Genomic DNA, 17101 nt, shown 5'->3' with positions numbered 1-17101 from the left:
TTCTCCATGATACACCATGCTTAAAGGGTATATTTTACTTTGAATGTCCTTCTACCAGCCTTCTGGGAATTTGCCTCCGTTTTATCTCTTTTTACCAGGAAAGTCTTGCACAAGAGAAACTCTTTTCCAGAAATGGACAATCATATTGGTCTAGAAATGTTAATTTATATTTATTTTTTATTTTTTTCTATGTGTACAGGGGTAACACATCGTACTAAATATGTAAGGTCATATCTATGTAGGTTTGATTAAAGAAACTAATAAAGTATTCCCTAAATAATGAAAAAAGAATAAGATAAGACTATAAGAGCGAGAAGCAATTTAAATATGTTCAGGGACCATTTTCATCTCCAGAATTAAGGATTATTTTGATGTTACATCATTGCCTTTTCTCTCTTACTTTCCTTTTTAGTTTTATTTTAGGATTCCTTATTTTTAATGTTCATACAGAGATTTCTTTAACTGAAATACCGAATAGTTTCTTTGGTGTGAAAAACTATAATAGTACACAGGATCCTAATGAGACAATTAATAATGTGAAATAGGAAGTAAAGGGCTAAAGGTGTAGGGAAAGTGGGAAGGGTGGGGGAAAGGTAATAAGAGGGAGGAGGGTGAAGGGAGGGCAGGGGCAAGGGGAAAAAATGAGAACCAAGACCTGTCATGTAAAGGTACAAGATCCCAAGGATGAATGTAATTGTATTGTATACCTAGATTGTACCAATAACCTCAACAAAAAGAAAGAAAAAAAAAGAGAAACTCTTTTCCAAAAGTTCCATCTTTGAAGAATTAAATATGTGTTGAACTTTTGATTTAGGTAGCCAGCAGTATTGGTAGAGAACCAATATGGAAGGGGCAAGGACAAATTCATTGCTCGTGTGTTACCAGTCACTCACTGTTGTCTCAATCTATGTGCATCCGCTCTGTGACAGACTCGTGTATCCCACTAGTAGTACACTCTATCTCTACTTCATGAGGGTACATATTCAAATCACATAAGTGTATGAAACATTGGCCCCTTTGAGAGACTTTCAGTATGATAAGATTTGTCTATCTGAGACTTACTTTAGAATAAAAAGGAAGAAATATTACCTTTCCTAAAGAAGCTTCTACAATAAATCTTAGTTACACAGATAGAAGAGTAGATAGCTTTGATAATCATTTAAGAGTAGAATTTGAAGACTATGTGTAAATATTATCTATTACTCCCAAATCTATATTTATCAATTTTTATATTGGCAGAGACATGAGTTGAAAAAATTGATAGAAAAAAGTAAGTGGAATGATACTTTGAAGGTAACATAAATTTATAATTGCAAAGGAATAGAGAATTTTAGAAAAGCATTGGTGTTAGATAAGGTCTAATAGAGTATGCTTCAAAGTTTCCTGTGATGATGCATTCCTCCAGTGCTGCAAAGGGGAAAAAAGGTTAATCAGTAAGATAATTTGTACATAAGATCTTTTTTGCACACTTGGGAATAATTTCTGGAGCAAATGTAATTTCAGGTCTGTTGTTAAATTTTGTGTATCAGTTGAAATAAATTTAACTTAAATAATACAGTGCTATGTTTTCAAGGTGTATATCCATATAATAATGATAATACAATACAATTCTAATTGTAATATGAAAAGACCTAAGGTATGTTAGCTGATTTCAAAGATATTTTATAATTCTATAATTAAAACAGTATATTACTAGTTACATAATAGGTCTACAGATAAAAATATGAATATTTCAAAATCAGTCTTACATATGCAGTCAGTTGATTTTTTTAAAAATGTCAGTATAATTTGACATAAATGCTGTCATTATGATAATTAAAAAGAGATCATACACATGGATATGAAACCTAAAATTATGGCTTCTAGAAAAATATGGGAGATAATTCTTACTTTGAATTAGGAAATGTTTTCTTGGGTGTGACACAAAAATCATAAAACTGAAAGAGAAAATAAATTTTGCTTTCCCATGTTAAAACTGCTTTTGAATGCTAACAGTTAACAAAATGAAAAATAATTCACAGACTGGAATGAAATATTTTCTCAGGACATATTTGCAAAAAGACCTTGATCTAGACTATATAATGACTTGTCACAATTCAGCAATAAGAAAATATAAAAACATTATAAAAATGTGCAAACTGTTTAACAATTATTTTACCAAAGAAGACACATTCTAAGAGAAAATATGATATGAAAAATTTCAACATGATTAGCCATTAAATACATGAAAATTAAAACCATGAATTATCTCTATGTCTCTAACAGATATTAATGGGAAAATATCAGGTCTCAGAGAAGAATTTGGAGTAATTTTCATACTCATATGCACATAATAGAAAACGTGAAATCTTATTTTACACTGAAGTTCCACTCACCGGTATTCAAACAACTAAATAAGAACGTTCACATATAAAACTATTACCTAAATGTTTGGCCTATATTGTGAATTTCCAAAACTTAACCCATATATTCTTTGAATGATGAAAGGATAAGGTCCTAACAGTAAATAGATTAAATATCAAGTAATAAATGTTAAATGTTATGTAGGCAACAATATAGCAAAATCCCAAGCATACACTTACTTTAAAAAATCAATATATTATATGACTGTATTAATACGACCTTCATTGAAAGCTAAATCTGTGTGATCAGAAATCAGAAAAATTGCTCCAAAGATCTAGAGACAACGGAAGAATGAATTGCCTCATAGATATACAAAGAACATTTTTGGAGCACTTAAAATGTCTACATTGTTATTTTAAGGATGCTTATGTGAAGGCATACATGTGAAAATTCATAGAATAGTCCACATTAAAATGGTTAGATTTACTATATTTCATCATACTTCAAAACTGATCATTGAAAAAAGATACTATCTAGTATCCTCCAGAATACTCTTAGAAGCAAAGTATTTTTGTCTTGTGAGAGTTAGAATTAGGTCAAAGACATAAAGAGAAGAAATGAGTTTGAAGCTTATTCTGTTTATAAGATTGCATTTAATACTGTTCCTTAACTAACTGCCCTCACTAAATCATAGTTTCTGAAAAAACGTTACTTTTTCCTTATTTTGCAATATAAAAGTACACCTGAATTAGAACTACTCCAAAAAATATCAGTTTGAATGCTTTAAAATGTCTGGCTTGGAAAATTATAAAGTAAAATGTAGACATGCCCAACAACACATTTTCAAAGTTATCATAACTGATATTAAATATAATAATACAAATTAAATGACTACCAATGCACATGTTTTGTCTAACATGTTAGAACATTTTGGAGATCAGCAGGTGTGAAAGGAGAACAGACTATCTTACACCTCCTCTGTGGATACAAATTTATTCAACATTTTTGAAAGGATGTTTGTCACCAGCTAAATATGAAAATAAAAATACTTTGGTTAAACCCATAATTTGATTTTTTATAGAAGTACACTGGCAAGTGTACAAAATATGAGCACTGCAAAAAATCACTAAAGGGATATTTAATTCTTTATATTACATCCTTATTCTACTATCTATTTAATATAAAGCAACTTTTTAAAACTCAGAAAACATCTTTAAAACTTAAAAATCACCTTTGATAAATTCTTTAGAGGAAAAAAACATAAAGTATAGAATAATAGTCTAGTAACATACTAAACTAGGTTAATGTACCAAATTAGGTTAATGTAATTTTTAAATTTAGAGAGATACGGCTTCTTTATTTTACCTGGGGATGGCCTGGCTTTTTAAAAAAATTATATAAAATGGTTCTATATAAATTAAGCATTGACAATATGTAAATGCATATTTGTGATAAAAACCTTTAAAATTAATTTATCTGCCAAATAATTTAAAACTGAAAACAATTGGTCATATCTTGGCATACTTCTATTATATTTTCATTCAATAAAGTAAAAGTGGATCAGACGCACAGTATCTGATAAAATGACAGTTGTTCTTATCTCCAATACAGAAAAATACTCTGGAAAGTATAAATATGTTCCCTTTTTTCTTATATCACCTGGGCAGAAAATAAATTTAAAGTTTTTGCCTAGGACAGTTAGGAATCCCTAAAGCCTTCTAAATCTCAGTAGAGCTCTTGAGGTACCTAGGAGACCTCTCCTGTAGGTGTGTAACATATTGTTGAACCCTAGAAGTAAGCCTCACCTTCACATTGAGCTGCAGAGTTCAGTGTCTTACAGCAAAGCACAATCTGAAAACAGATTCTTCTGAAAGAGAAAGGCCCTTCATTCTGCAGTGAGTGAAATATTTCAGAGATAAGTAAGATCAAATACCATCTTAACCTTAAGAAATTTCATTCAAGAAAATTGACATGAAAATAATGAATTGAAAGTAAAATTTAAATGTAAAAATGAAAATGACTAATTGAAAGTAAAATTTAAATGTAAAAATGAATGAAACAGAAACTAGTTTCCAAGTTTAAAGGGATTAATACATACGAATAGTAATGCTGCTAGATTATGTGTAACTTGAAGATTATATTGTATTTTAGATACTGTGTTTAATTAGTAAAGTGATTTTAAAGGTAAATTATTATTTAATTTTATCTGTGTTTTCTAAGTAATATTTCTTGGATTCATCAAAAATGTATTTAAAGATTATCTCTTAATCACATGTGCACATTTTGTTTAAACAGATGAATTTTTAATTCCAGATTTTTAAAACTTTATGACTATGCTTTTAGTTTCTCTAGCCTTCCCCTGAGTCCTCCAGCTTGTATTTTATGAGTATAATTAATAAACATGAAGCCACAATATGCTTTTCCAAAGTTAACTTACTTTCATCAAGGACACTCTAAAACTATTTGGACAAAAATAACTACAATATTCTGATTAGAATTTGAGGGAGAATCATCAACATACATTTACTTTCAAACATCATGCATTCAATGTTGATATATTACTTAGATTTATGTTATATACAGTATTAATAATAATTAGTCTGGTTGCTTATACAAATTCATGTACTAGGTTCCAGTAGTTGTGTACCAAATTCACCACTGGAATACGAAGACAAACCAGGCACCAGCTGTTCTTCAGCTATTCTTGCTTCCTCCCTCCCTCCCTTCCTTCCTTCCCCCCTTCCTTCCTTCTCTGATTTCTCTCTGTATCTCAGATAATTTCTTTTTCTTTCTCTGTTTATTTCTCTTTTTTCTTTTATCCAATAAAATTTAAGATGCTCTTAGTCACCAGAACTTGGTAAAACACATAACATTACATTTTTACAGTGCTTTCAAATATACAAATAGTACTTTAAAGGGATTAGACAGAAATGTATATGTATATATTTAAATTCATTCATATGAACAATTATATCCTACTAGTTTATGCAAAGGATGTTAATAAAATCATACATAGTTTTAATATATAGTCAATTCAAATGATGAGATTTTTATTGTTTTACAGAAGTATTTATATATATCATGATTAGTTTTTTATAGTAATGTAAATATGGAATTTTATTTTATAATACTTATATTTTATTTATGCATAAATTTGTGTTGAATTGAGTATTATGAAAGCTCAGAAGCAACTGTTAAGTGATTAGTTTTAGGAGGTTTCCTATGTGCTGCGTTTGGTATATCATATTCCAGTAATAGACCTCAGAGAGATTCTCAAATATAGTGCCATTGTTATAAATTATTATGTAAAAAAATTGGAATTCAGTAGTCAATTAGTTTATTCCAATCGTTAAGTAAATTATGCATTTATATAAAAATCACTCACCATAATACCTATTTTTTTTTAAATCTCAGATAAAAATAAATAAGATTTCAAGTATGTGTACTCTATGTGATAGGGAAGAAGTATAATACAGATTCCAAAACTTTATGAGTGCAATTATAGAGATAAATACAGGAATATTCAGAACAAAGTTTAATTCTCTGTTAAATGGTCAGGGCATACTCTCAAGAAGAAATATTATCTGTGGTTAATTAAAGGTTAATTAAAGATTGAACAGAAATGCACGAAATTTGAAAGGCACAGTGAAAATTAAATGATCTGGTCAGAGCAACTGGTTTAAACAAAGTTGTAAGGACATGAATTTATAATTACAAAGAGATCTCCAAAATATATGAACAACGCATTCACTGAGAAATACTTGATAGAGTGATTTCTGAAGAGAAATGATCAGAGTTTATGCTAAAGCACCAATAATTATGGTAGAGAATAGTGGTGAGATTTATTTAAAATGACCTCTAGTTAAATTTACTTATTCTTAGTTATTCCATTTATAGTCCTAGGGACTGTAAGATTAGCATTCCCAGTTTTAACTTAGAGAAGCAGGCACAGAGACAGTATTTTATTTAAAAAATTAACTGTTAGTAATGCATAGGGTAACAACTCAAACCTGGCAGTCTGGTCCTTGACCCTGTGCTCCTCGTAGCCACAGTATCAACAAGGTGAATAATTAACCGGTAAATGGATGACTGACTCGCTAATAATGTTACTGAAGAACCTCAGTATCACACGCTTGAGTGGCATTTTCTTTATGAATGAATTGAATAAGAGGAGTGCAAGAAGTAGTCCAGAAAGCATATACTTTGATGACTGAAGATTTAGTATTATTAAGAAGTCATGAAACAGAAAACTAATTTTTGTCAGTTCTATTGGATTTTTTACTTACACACAATAAATCATCAATTTTATCTACACAGTGGTGTAAACCTGTGAGAGGCTGCAGCAAGAGGCTTGCCATTCCCATTACAAACAGTTATAAATTTTAAAAGTAAAATTTGATGTTATTTTAAAATCATATAAAGTCATAGCATCATCACATCAATCATGGTATGAAACGTATTTATCTTCCTAAAAGTCTCTTCAAGTATATTTGTTACCTGTCTCTTCATACTCCTTACTAGCCTTCTGACCAACCTTTTATCACTGTGACTTTTGCTTTTCTAATGTGAAGAGGTCATACAGAATTTGCTTTTTTGTATTTGTCTTCTTTCACACAGCATGTAAGTGATCTATCGTGCTGTTATCCCTTTCTCCTTTTTAAAATTAAATTTACATAGATCACAGTTCATTTATCTATTAAATTTTGCTATTTTGTTTCTTTTAAGTTTTTCCCCCCTCTCTTTAATAAAGCTTTTGGAATCATTTTTAAGAGTATATATGTGGGGATGTGTTTTTATTTTTTAAGTAAATTATTTTGGATGGAGTTTCTAGGTAATAGTAACTGTATGATAGACATATATTTATTCACTGTAAAGGAAATTGCCAAAATGTTTTCCAGAAAGGCAGTTTTGCATACCATTGGCAAAATAGAATTCTTGCTTTTCTGCATACTCATCAATGAAATTTGATATTCAATTTTGAGTTCTTCATGTCTCACTTTTATAACTACATGTATAAACAAGCTTCTTCCAAACTGGATTTTGACTTCCCTGACACACAATTTCTTTTTCACAGTTTTCAAGCATCCTGGGCTGCTGTTTTACCAACATATCACCATGTTGGCTCTGAATGACACTTCTACCTGGCCCACTTTTTCCTTTATTGGTATTCCTGGTCTGGAGGCTGCACATATGTGGATCTCCATCCCCTTCTGTCTCTTGTACCTGCTGGCTTTAGGGGGTAACGTTCTTCTTCTCTTCCTAGTTAGGATGGAACAGAATCTTCATGAGCCCCAGTTCTATTTTCTGGCCATGCTAGCACTCACTGACCTTGGCCTTTCTTTGTCAACAATGCCAAGTGTCTTGGCCATCTTCTGGTTTGATGTCCACCATATTGGCCTTAATGCCTGCCTGACCCAAATGTTTTTCATCCACACCCTCTCCTCCGTAGAGTCAGGTGTCCTGGTGGCCATGGCTTTTGATCGCTTGGTTGCCATCTGTGCTCCATTGAACTACACCAGGATTCTGACCCACTGTACTGTCACCTGCCTCAGTGGGGCTGCCCTCATACGAGGAGCCACTCTACTGGCCCCACTGCCTTTTTTTCTCAGGGCCTTTTCTTTCTGTGGGACTAATATTCTCTCACACTCCTATTGCTACTACCCAGATATGTTGAACCTGGCCTGCGGGGATGTTACTTTCAGCAGTGTCTATGGACTGGTCTGTGTACTCTGCACATTTGCAGTGGATGTTGTCTTCATCCTCATTTCCTACATGAAGATCCTGGGCACTATTATGAAACTGGGGATCCAGGATGGGAACTGGAAATCACTGCAGACCTGTGCCTGTCACCTGTGCACAGTGCTTGTGTTTTACCTGCCCCTCATCAGCCTTGCAGTACTGCATCGTTACACCCAGGAGACCTCCCCAATTCTATACACCACCATGAGCAACGCCTACCTCCTCATGACACCGCTGCTAAACCCTCTGGTCTACAGCCTAAAATCCAGGCAAATCCAAACTGCCCTGCGCAAGAGATTTTGGGTGCAACGTGTTGTTGCTGGGGAATGAGATTTTCTCTGTATCAGAAAGTGCAATCACTGAAAACAAACAAAAAAAAAACAATGTTATTCAGGATCTACTATCTGCCAAGTAGTGTACCAGGCACCAGGAGTTCAAACATGAAAATATGTTCAAGTTTTTCCCTTTTTTGGGATTAATCTGGGAATTGTGGTAAATGCCTGCAGTCTTAGTGCCCTGGGAGGTTGAAGAGTAGAATCACAAGTTAAAACCAAGCCTGGATAATTTAGTGACTTAATAAAACACTTATCAAAATAAAAGTTAAAAAGGCCTGGAGAATGTAACACAGTGGAAAGTGTTTAATATAAAGTACTGCAAATGAACACAGAGAGGACTGGGAAAAGACAGGGCCAGGGATTTAGCTCAGTGGTTCTGCCACCTGCCTCGCAAGCACAAGGACCCGAGTTTGATCCCTAGTATAAAAAGAAAAAAAAAAGGAAGACAGGCAGAACGCTTAAATAAATGATTGTAACTGTAACCATGGATGATGATTGGTAGGAATAAGAAGAATTGTCTATAGAAACACAGCTTTAATGATTCTGGTATATACATTGAATAAAAATTATATCAGAGCTAATGCTAAATTGAAGGGTCTAAGTCTGACAGCCCAGTGTCAATTAATGGCTAGTAACAGAGAAACAAAAGATGTCACATAATGCCTGATTTCCAATGGTGCTTAAAGTGAGGCATTAAAATTTCAAAGAGGATGAATTTATGACTGTATATTTGATATTGATTGATGTTCTGATTAATAAAAGATAAAGGAGCTGTCTGAAAAAAATGTATGAGTCTGCAAAACGGTTACTCTTATTTGTGCTGTTACTTCACTCAGTTCATAGTGTATTTGTAATTTGTTTCGCTTCCTGCTTCGTATTTAGAATAGGTATTTATATACTGAATTCTGAAACAAGGATGAATCTCTCTTCTTTAACTTGCTGAAAAGGAAAAGGGAATTAGTTTATTCTCTTTTTTAAAGTTAGAGTCATAAGTAAATGAAGACTTCACCTACTGGATTCAAAGTTGGAGGCAAGTGAAAAAGAAAGACTTATTTGCGCCTGTGGGAATAAAGAAATAGAATCAGCAAGAATTTAAAGCTCCTTTAAGAAAGTTTAGATGCTCTAAATAATAGTTCAAATGTTCATCCAGAAAATATTTTAATATCTCTTATCAACAGTCATTAGAATTGCAGATAACAATCATAAAAGTCAGATAGCTTACATTCTGGTAATGAAAATTGTAAAATATCACAATATGGAACAATACAGTGGGTGAGATTGGGGCTTGCTTTGAATTGCTATATGAAGGCACAGCAAAAATTGAAAGAAATTCTGACTCTAAAACTGCTTTACTATCTTTTTATTTTATTTTTATTTTAAAAATGCAAATGAGATTGTTACATAAGTATAGCTATTATACTAAAATGTAAACAGATTCAAATAAAAATTATTAAAAACAAACCCTTTTGTCTCATTTGCAATATTTTTCCTGTACCTTGACCCAAACTTCACAGCAATATACATACTCATATAGCAATGTAAATTATATATTTTATTCAGATTTGACTCATGTAGTTGTGTATAAGGAAGTCTCATAAATAAAAAGTTTTTCTGTTTTCCACAAAACAAATTTTGCTGCATTATTTGTGCTGAAATGAGTCCCATAGGTAAATAATTTGAGCTCTAAAAATGAGGAACATACAAGTTTTTAGAAATATCTTTTCTGATCAGATATTTTGAACTAAAAAAGAATTTCCTATTTTATAAAGATTATAATGGACCAGGGTTTAGCTCAGTAGTTCCACCGCCTGCTTTGTAAGCACAAGGTCGTGAGTTCCATCCCCAGTACCAAAAAATAAAATAATAAAATAAAATAAAGATTATAGTAAAATCATGCTGAGGTGTGCAAAGAAAATGTGTCATATAGGAATAAAGAAGTCTGATTCTCCTTTGCAGTGTACACAGGACACTTCTATTCTCTGTTTTCACATAGGAACCAGTGTGTTAAGAACAGGCATAAAGAAGGGAGGGTGGGGACAAGGGGAAAAAATGAGAACCAAGACCTGTCATGCAAAAGTACAAGATCCCAATAACGAATGTAACTGTACTGTAAACCTAGAATGTACCAACACATTCAATTTTTAAAAAGGAAAAAAAAAAGAACAGGCATAAAGACAAAATCCACACTGGGCATCGAGTCTCTGTGGAAAGCAAATTGAGAGGAAAGCAAAGAATCAGCAAATAAAAGTAAAGTTTATTAATATAAACCCCTCCGATATCTCAAGAATACTGAGAGACTAATGCTGTCTTCAGTGGTTAACCTTAGCTATGTCTGCTGGAGAGAGCGGGCTTTTCTTTTTTTTTAATTGAGTTTATTGGTACATTTTAGGTATACAGTACAGTTACATTCATTATTGGGATCTTGTACCTTTACATGACAGGTCTTGGTTCTCATTTTTTCCCCTTGTCCCTGCCCTCCCTTCACCCCCTCCTCCCCTCCCCATTTACAAACACTTTATTTCCATTTTTTCATTTTCTCATATTTTTTTCTTTTCCCTTATTACCTTTCCCCTACCCTTCCCACTTTCCCTACACCTTTAGAAGATGTGGTTTTCTATGAAATGGAATACTACTCAGCCATAAAGAATGATAAATTAGATTCATTCATAGGAAAATGGATACATATTGAGGATATACTCCTAAGTGAAATAAGTCACACATGTGTAAATACCAAATAGTTTCTCTGGGCTATTTTTTGTCTTTGTAAAATAATGTCTTGAATTCAGGCACATAAAGGGAGAGTAGAAAGCATCCTTTTATCTGCTTCTTAACTGTATTCAATTCAAGAATCCTGTACATTTTGGTGAGGTGTATTCTTGTTTCTCATTCATTTATAAAGAAATATAGCAAACACAGAAATTGAAAAAGAACATTGGCTCTCCTGTCAATATAAAGCTTCATTTTGTCTATCAGATGCAACAGATGGTTTCCTTTGTTTGTAGACTAGTTATTTTGTTTTTTAATTTATTTTGTTTCAGGCCATTTCATAATACTACAATGGATTATAATTTTTTAAAAACTTATATCATGGTAATGTTTCTTCTCAGAGAGCATGGAAAAATAATCCCAAAGGTTTTTTTCTATTGTGGCTAGTACATGAACTTACTTTGTGACTAACATATCAATCTTACCCCAACATTTATGAAAAATGCCACTCTTGTTATCCTTGTTTCACAAGTAATCGCAAGACATCTTATAGTTCCCTTGTTGATGAATAAATTATTGACTAAGCCATTTCATACTAGTGTTAATATTTTTTTTACTGTTACAGAAGTATATGTTTACAGATTGAATTCAGGTTAATTGACTTTCAAGGTAAAAGTCTAAAACAGCATATGCTAGAATAAGAAGCAGGTCTGTGAAACTCTCAGGATCACATCCTTGACAATTAATAATTCGCATTCTTAGCCATTAACACATGGGCCACTGCTCTTCCACTCACTCAGGTCAAGGTGGTAGAATGGTAGAGCTGGGTGTCGTTACTGCATAGCAGACTATTTTAGAAAACAGAAGCAAAATAAGCAAATAAACAATGAATTGTGTTCTTGAGTATAGTATTTCCATTGAATTAGAAATTAAATTCATAAGTGTAATAATGATAACTACAGTAATACCATCATTTTTTTTCTAACCACTGCATTATGGCTGCACTTTCAAATTATTTGTAGTATTGAACTTTCTTTGTGGAATTTTAAAAAAATATTTTTCTTTCAGTATATATTATCTTCATTCTCATAGTCGTGTTTTTCAGAGAACAGTATACTTTAAAATATTTGCTAAAGCCTAAATCACTACTTCTTTATTTTATCTTTCACATCTTTTAAGTCATTTCCTAACCAAGGATTAAATATATTTTTATGAGAATATCACCTGGAGCCTTTATCATGTTAGATTTCACACTTAAGTCTAGTTGCAATTTCAGTTAATTTTATATATAACATCGAACTAACAATTCTATTTTTCCATATGAATATATTGTTTTACCAACAATATTTCTTTAAAAGATTAAATTTCACCCATTAAATTATCCTGATATAGCTGTCAATTAAATCTGTCAAATAAGCAGTCTATATCTGAACAATCTAATGCATTCCAATAAACTGTAAGATAATCCTTATGCTTACAGCCCTCTATCTTTATTATGATGGTATTATGAATTTATACTGTAAGTTTTCCAACTTTAATTTAAAAAACATCTGACTCCTCTGGATCCTTGTTATTCCAGTGAATTTAAGATTCAATATAAAATATATCAATTGTTTCTCCATCATGGATTAATGATTCAAACTTTATTGTTGCTTATCATGATTTGTCTCAGAAAATAAGGCTTATCTTAATCTTGTCTTTCTTCTCTCTCTCATATCACCACAACAAAAGAAAGCTAGTTATCACAAACATCTCATTAAAATTTTAACTAATGTCCACTGTGTCTGAAAATTTTGATAGCTATATTTCTGCAGTGGTCTCAGACTCCTCAGTTAATTTTATTTATTTATTTATTTATTTATTTTTGGTACCAGGGATTGAATTCAGGTCCTTGCGCTTGCAAGGCAGGCCACCGAACCACTGCGCTAAATCCCTGGCCACCTCAGTTAACTTTTTATCTGATGATCCTGTGGTTGAACATTCCTAAACAACTCCCTTTTTACCCCATTAAGTCCACAGAGTGAAAAATGTGGGAAATGGTTGGCCAATTGTTATGCTAGGAATATAAATTTTATGTGTTTGTATTTTATAGAAAAGTAAAAAGAGAAAATGAGAGAGAAAGAGAGAGAGAGAGAGAGAGAGAGAGAGAGAGAGAGAGAGAGAGAGAGAATGAAAGCTTTCTTACGATACCATTGGGACCATTAGCCAAATCAATAAGTACTCCCACAAAACTTCAGTCAGTAGACTTGCAGTGCCGGCCCATGCAAGTTCTCCAGCCGTAGTCATCAAGGTAATCTTAAATATTAGAGTAACATGGACTCTACCTAGCATGTGGATGGAGAACAAAATTTTTTTAAAAGAATGTAATGGTTAGAATTCTTTTTCCTGAGCACTAAAATGTTACTTGGTGGCTTCGTCTATTTCTGGGTAACATTCATCTGCCTACAGTGTTGGTGTTGAGGGGACCATGCTTCCAAGATATGACTTGTATATTATAAGAGCATAACCTTATGTCAAATCAGGAGGCTTTATTTATGTAGTAGTGATTGAAGAGCCATGCCCGCACTTGTCCAAAATAATGGCTGAAGCCCATTTGCTTTTATTCAAAAAGTCAAACACACCCTAATACCAGACCTTCCCTAGAAAGAGTCTCAAAGTATTTTCATTTTCATCCTGTCCTTCCTTTTTGTCATTCTCCACTCAGCATCCTGAGAGAATTTTCTTACATGAAAATGTATGCATCATGTCAACTTGCTTTAAAAGCCTTTGGTGACTTAAAAGCCTTATCTAGGTTACCCTTTTAGTTATTCTCTCAAACATGAACAGAGGACAATCCCCTGGCCTCTCCATTGACAGGTACAGTATTCTCTTCACTATGCCTTCTCCTGACATTATACGGTTGTCCTTTTCATTCCACACACATGCAGAAACATCTTTATGTTAACGTTATACCTGGACTCTGTCAGAGGAAACACATTAGTACAAGTCTGGAAATGGCTTTGGGTATTTATTTTGATATCTAGTTTTATATACCATTCAAAGTGTTAAAAGTAGTATCTCAGCCCTATAGCATACATACTAGTTTAGTAGAACATTGAATATCAGTAATTCTTGAAGAGCAAAGTAAAAATGTGTGTCCCCCATATAAATTGTTTAAGTAATCCAAATATTAACTGTATTTTTAAAATTTTAACTTTTAGAAATTTAACTATGTATGTCTAGTAGAAGTATTCTCTCCCATATGATAATGACTTTACAGTGAGTGAAAACTATGCAATTTAGTTTCTTTTTAGAGTTTGTGAAATGTTTTAAGATACAATTGAGAAAAAGTCATTTAGCTCACTTAAAAAATGATACAATCATACTTCTAGATTTTACATGTTATTTTTTAGAAATGACATCAGGACTAAATTCTCACATAATAATGTACGCTTTATTAGCAGCAGGAGATACTGTACTTTTTCAATATATCCCTGGAGCATAAAACCCCTTACCTATAATATGTGTTCAATCATATGTAATGACTGAAATCCTGTATGAATGGATTCCAAAGAGAAGATGCATATATAATGTGTACAGAGAGATGTCCAACATGCACTGAGTTACATGAGAAATATTGGAAAATGTGCTCCTTCTAGGATTTGGAGCCAGGTATTTTTTTTTAAGAGTGAAATTTGTGATAACAAGGACAGGATTTAAAGAGATGAAAGTCTCCAGCTTAGCAGTTTATTTTTTTCCTTCTTCATAAATCAGAATATAGCCTTCTTGTCATGTGATACTCTAGAAATGGTAGATATCATGAAATAATTTAAATTTAATAATTTTCTATTTGGATAACAGATAAATCTGCACCTGATTTCATGGCATTTCTCATTTATGAAATGCAGTCTGATTTGCTTCCTTCCATGTAAAGAAAAAAATCCATATCATTCATATTGTTATTTTATTGATTTGTTCATGTATTTAAATATTATATATACATATTTCTTATTATTCTACTTATATAATAGCACATTTTTATTCCCACTTTTGTAGATTGTGTATCTACAATTGAGATTTCCACTTCTAAAAGGTCCACTATTTCTCCTGTCCTTATCTTACTTCTCCTTCACATTTTATTAATTTAAGCTTTACATTAGTTACTTTTGTGTTCACATGTCTTTATCAATAATTTTGAAATAGTTGTTACTGTTCAGAAATATTTTCTAATAAGTTCTAACTATTATTAGGAAGAGCTAAATCTTATGTGAAAAATAAGTGTCCTCCAAAGAGATTGTACTGTAATAACCAGGGCATCACTTAAGTGTTTCTAAAATACAAGTAAATCCACTCATCTTTCTTGCACTCAAACGGTTAGTTATAACAATATCAGATTTTATTCGGCATCATATTTTTGCATTTAATCATCTGCATTTGGAAAAGTCTCATATGTGCAGATATTTTTTCTTTTTCCTTTGTTGAATTCAGGGCCTCCTGCAGGCTTAGCACTCGTAGCGCCACTGATGTGCCCCTTGGCCTTGTGTTCAACTTCTAATAGAAAACGTTCTTGCCTGTTTAAGGAGAAACAAACTTCCTTTAGAAGGACTGAAATAGGGACTGCTGATTTTGCTTTTTAGTCTGTTGATTAAACTTCTCTTTTTAACATGTTTCTTTTAGCAAATAACTACAAAAATTAATCTGATCAGTTTGCTACTATTGTTCTCAAACTTGTTTTCCCACTTGTCATTTGCATATTACCACTCTTGAGAATCCCAGGGTCCTAGTTCACTTTATTTAATTTTCCTGGTTTTGTCACTTATTATTACGGAGAACATTCTTCAACAAGTTTCTCAATACATTTATTTCAAAAGTTTTTATGTGTCTGAAAATGCCTTTATTTTGCCGTCATACTTCATTGGCAGCTAGAGGTCTACATAACTCTAGATGGAAATAAAGAAAAATAATTGTTTAACACATGGAGAGAATCACTTTGCTGTTATACATTTATGGTTTAATTTCATGGATTTTTTTCCTTTTCATAATTTTTAATTTTCTTGTTATCAATAAACATTGAAGATATTCTTATTTTCTACCACGTTCAAAAATGTCATGGAGATGAGGGTGGGCTTAGTCTCATCACTTCTTTGTTAACTTTATGTACTCTTTCAAACTGATGGCGAGAAGCATGTATATGCATACTCAATACTATATATATATTATACACACACACACACACACACACACACACACAGTTATTATATAGTTCTGCCCTCCATGTCTCTTTCCTTTCTTCTTGGCCATCTAGATGTCACATATCATATCTCCCAAAATGAATCTCATGTTATTTGTTTAACTTTGATTTTATTTTTCCGCGAGTTTTTAGTCATTTTTTGTCATAATTATTCAGAATTAATTTTCATATTATTGATACATCATTGGCAATCAAAACTAGATTCCCAGGATAGCAGCATTATAGGAAAAATTGTTAGGCTTACCATAATCTTTTTTTGTTTGTTTGCTTGGTTTTGTTGTTGTTGTTTTGGTTTTGGATTTTGTACAGGAGCAGGGATTGAATTCTGGTCCTTGCAAGCTGTGGAACCACTAAGCTAAATCCCCAGCCCTAGACTTACAGAAATCTTTGAACCCACCCAGAACTAGGAGTCAGTATTTCCATGGTTGAGGCTCACTCATTCCTGGTTTAACAAGCATTGCACCATTTCTGATGAAAGCCAAAGTCTAAGAAATATATTTCGGGCCGGATTTGGCACAATTAGTTTTATCTCATCCTTTCATTCTCTTTTACCCTAGAAAAATTGTTGAACTCATTCTATCAATAAATATATCTCTTTATTTAACATTTTAATTATGTGTACTAATTTTTACTTTATTGAAAACATGGGAAGGATATAAGACCGAGACTTGGCTGAGTGTGGTGGCACATGCTTGTAATCCCAGTCCTTTGGAAGGTGGGGCAGGAGGACAGTCGTGAATTTGAGGCC

General features: G+C 32.5%; 1 protein-coding gene across 1 annotated transcript; it reads left to right on the top strand.

The window, feature by feature from the left end:
- Positions 1-7458: 7458 nt before the first annotated feature.
- LOC104857883 (olfactory receptor 51I1) lies at positions 7459-8412 on the top strand. Its single transcript, XM_010617953.1, has one exon. It carries the CDS (start codon positions 7459-7461, stop codon positions 8410-8412), a length of 954 nt encoding a protein of 317 aa, XP_010616255.1.
- The last annotated feature ends 8689 nt before the right edge of the window (positions 8413-17101 follow it).

Source organism: Fukomys damarensis, unplaced genomic scaffold (assembly GCF_012274545.1).
Source record: "Fukomys damarensis isolate Sample0158 unplaced genomic scaffold, DMR_v1.0_HiC HiC_scaffold_16, whole genome shotgun sequence".
NCBI lineage: Eukaryota > Metazoa > Chordata > Mammalia > Rodentia > Bathyergidae > Fukomys > Fukomys damarensis.
This window is presented reverse-complemented; position numbering and strand designations above follow the sequence as displayed.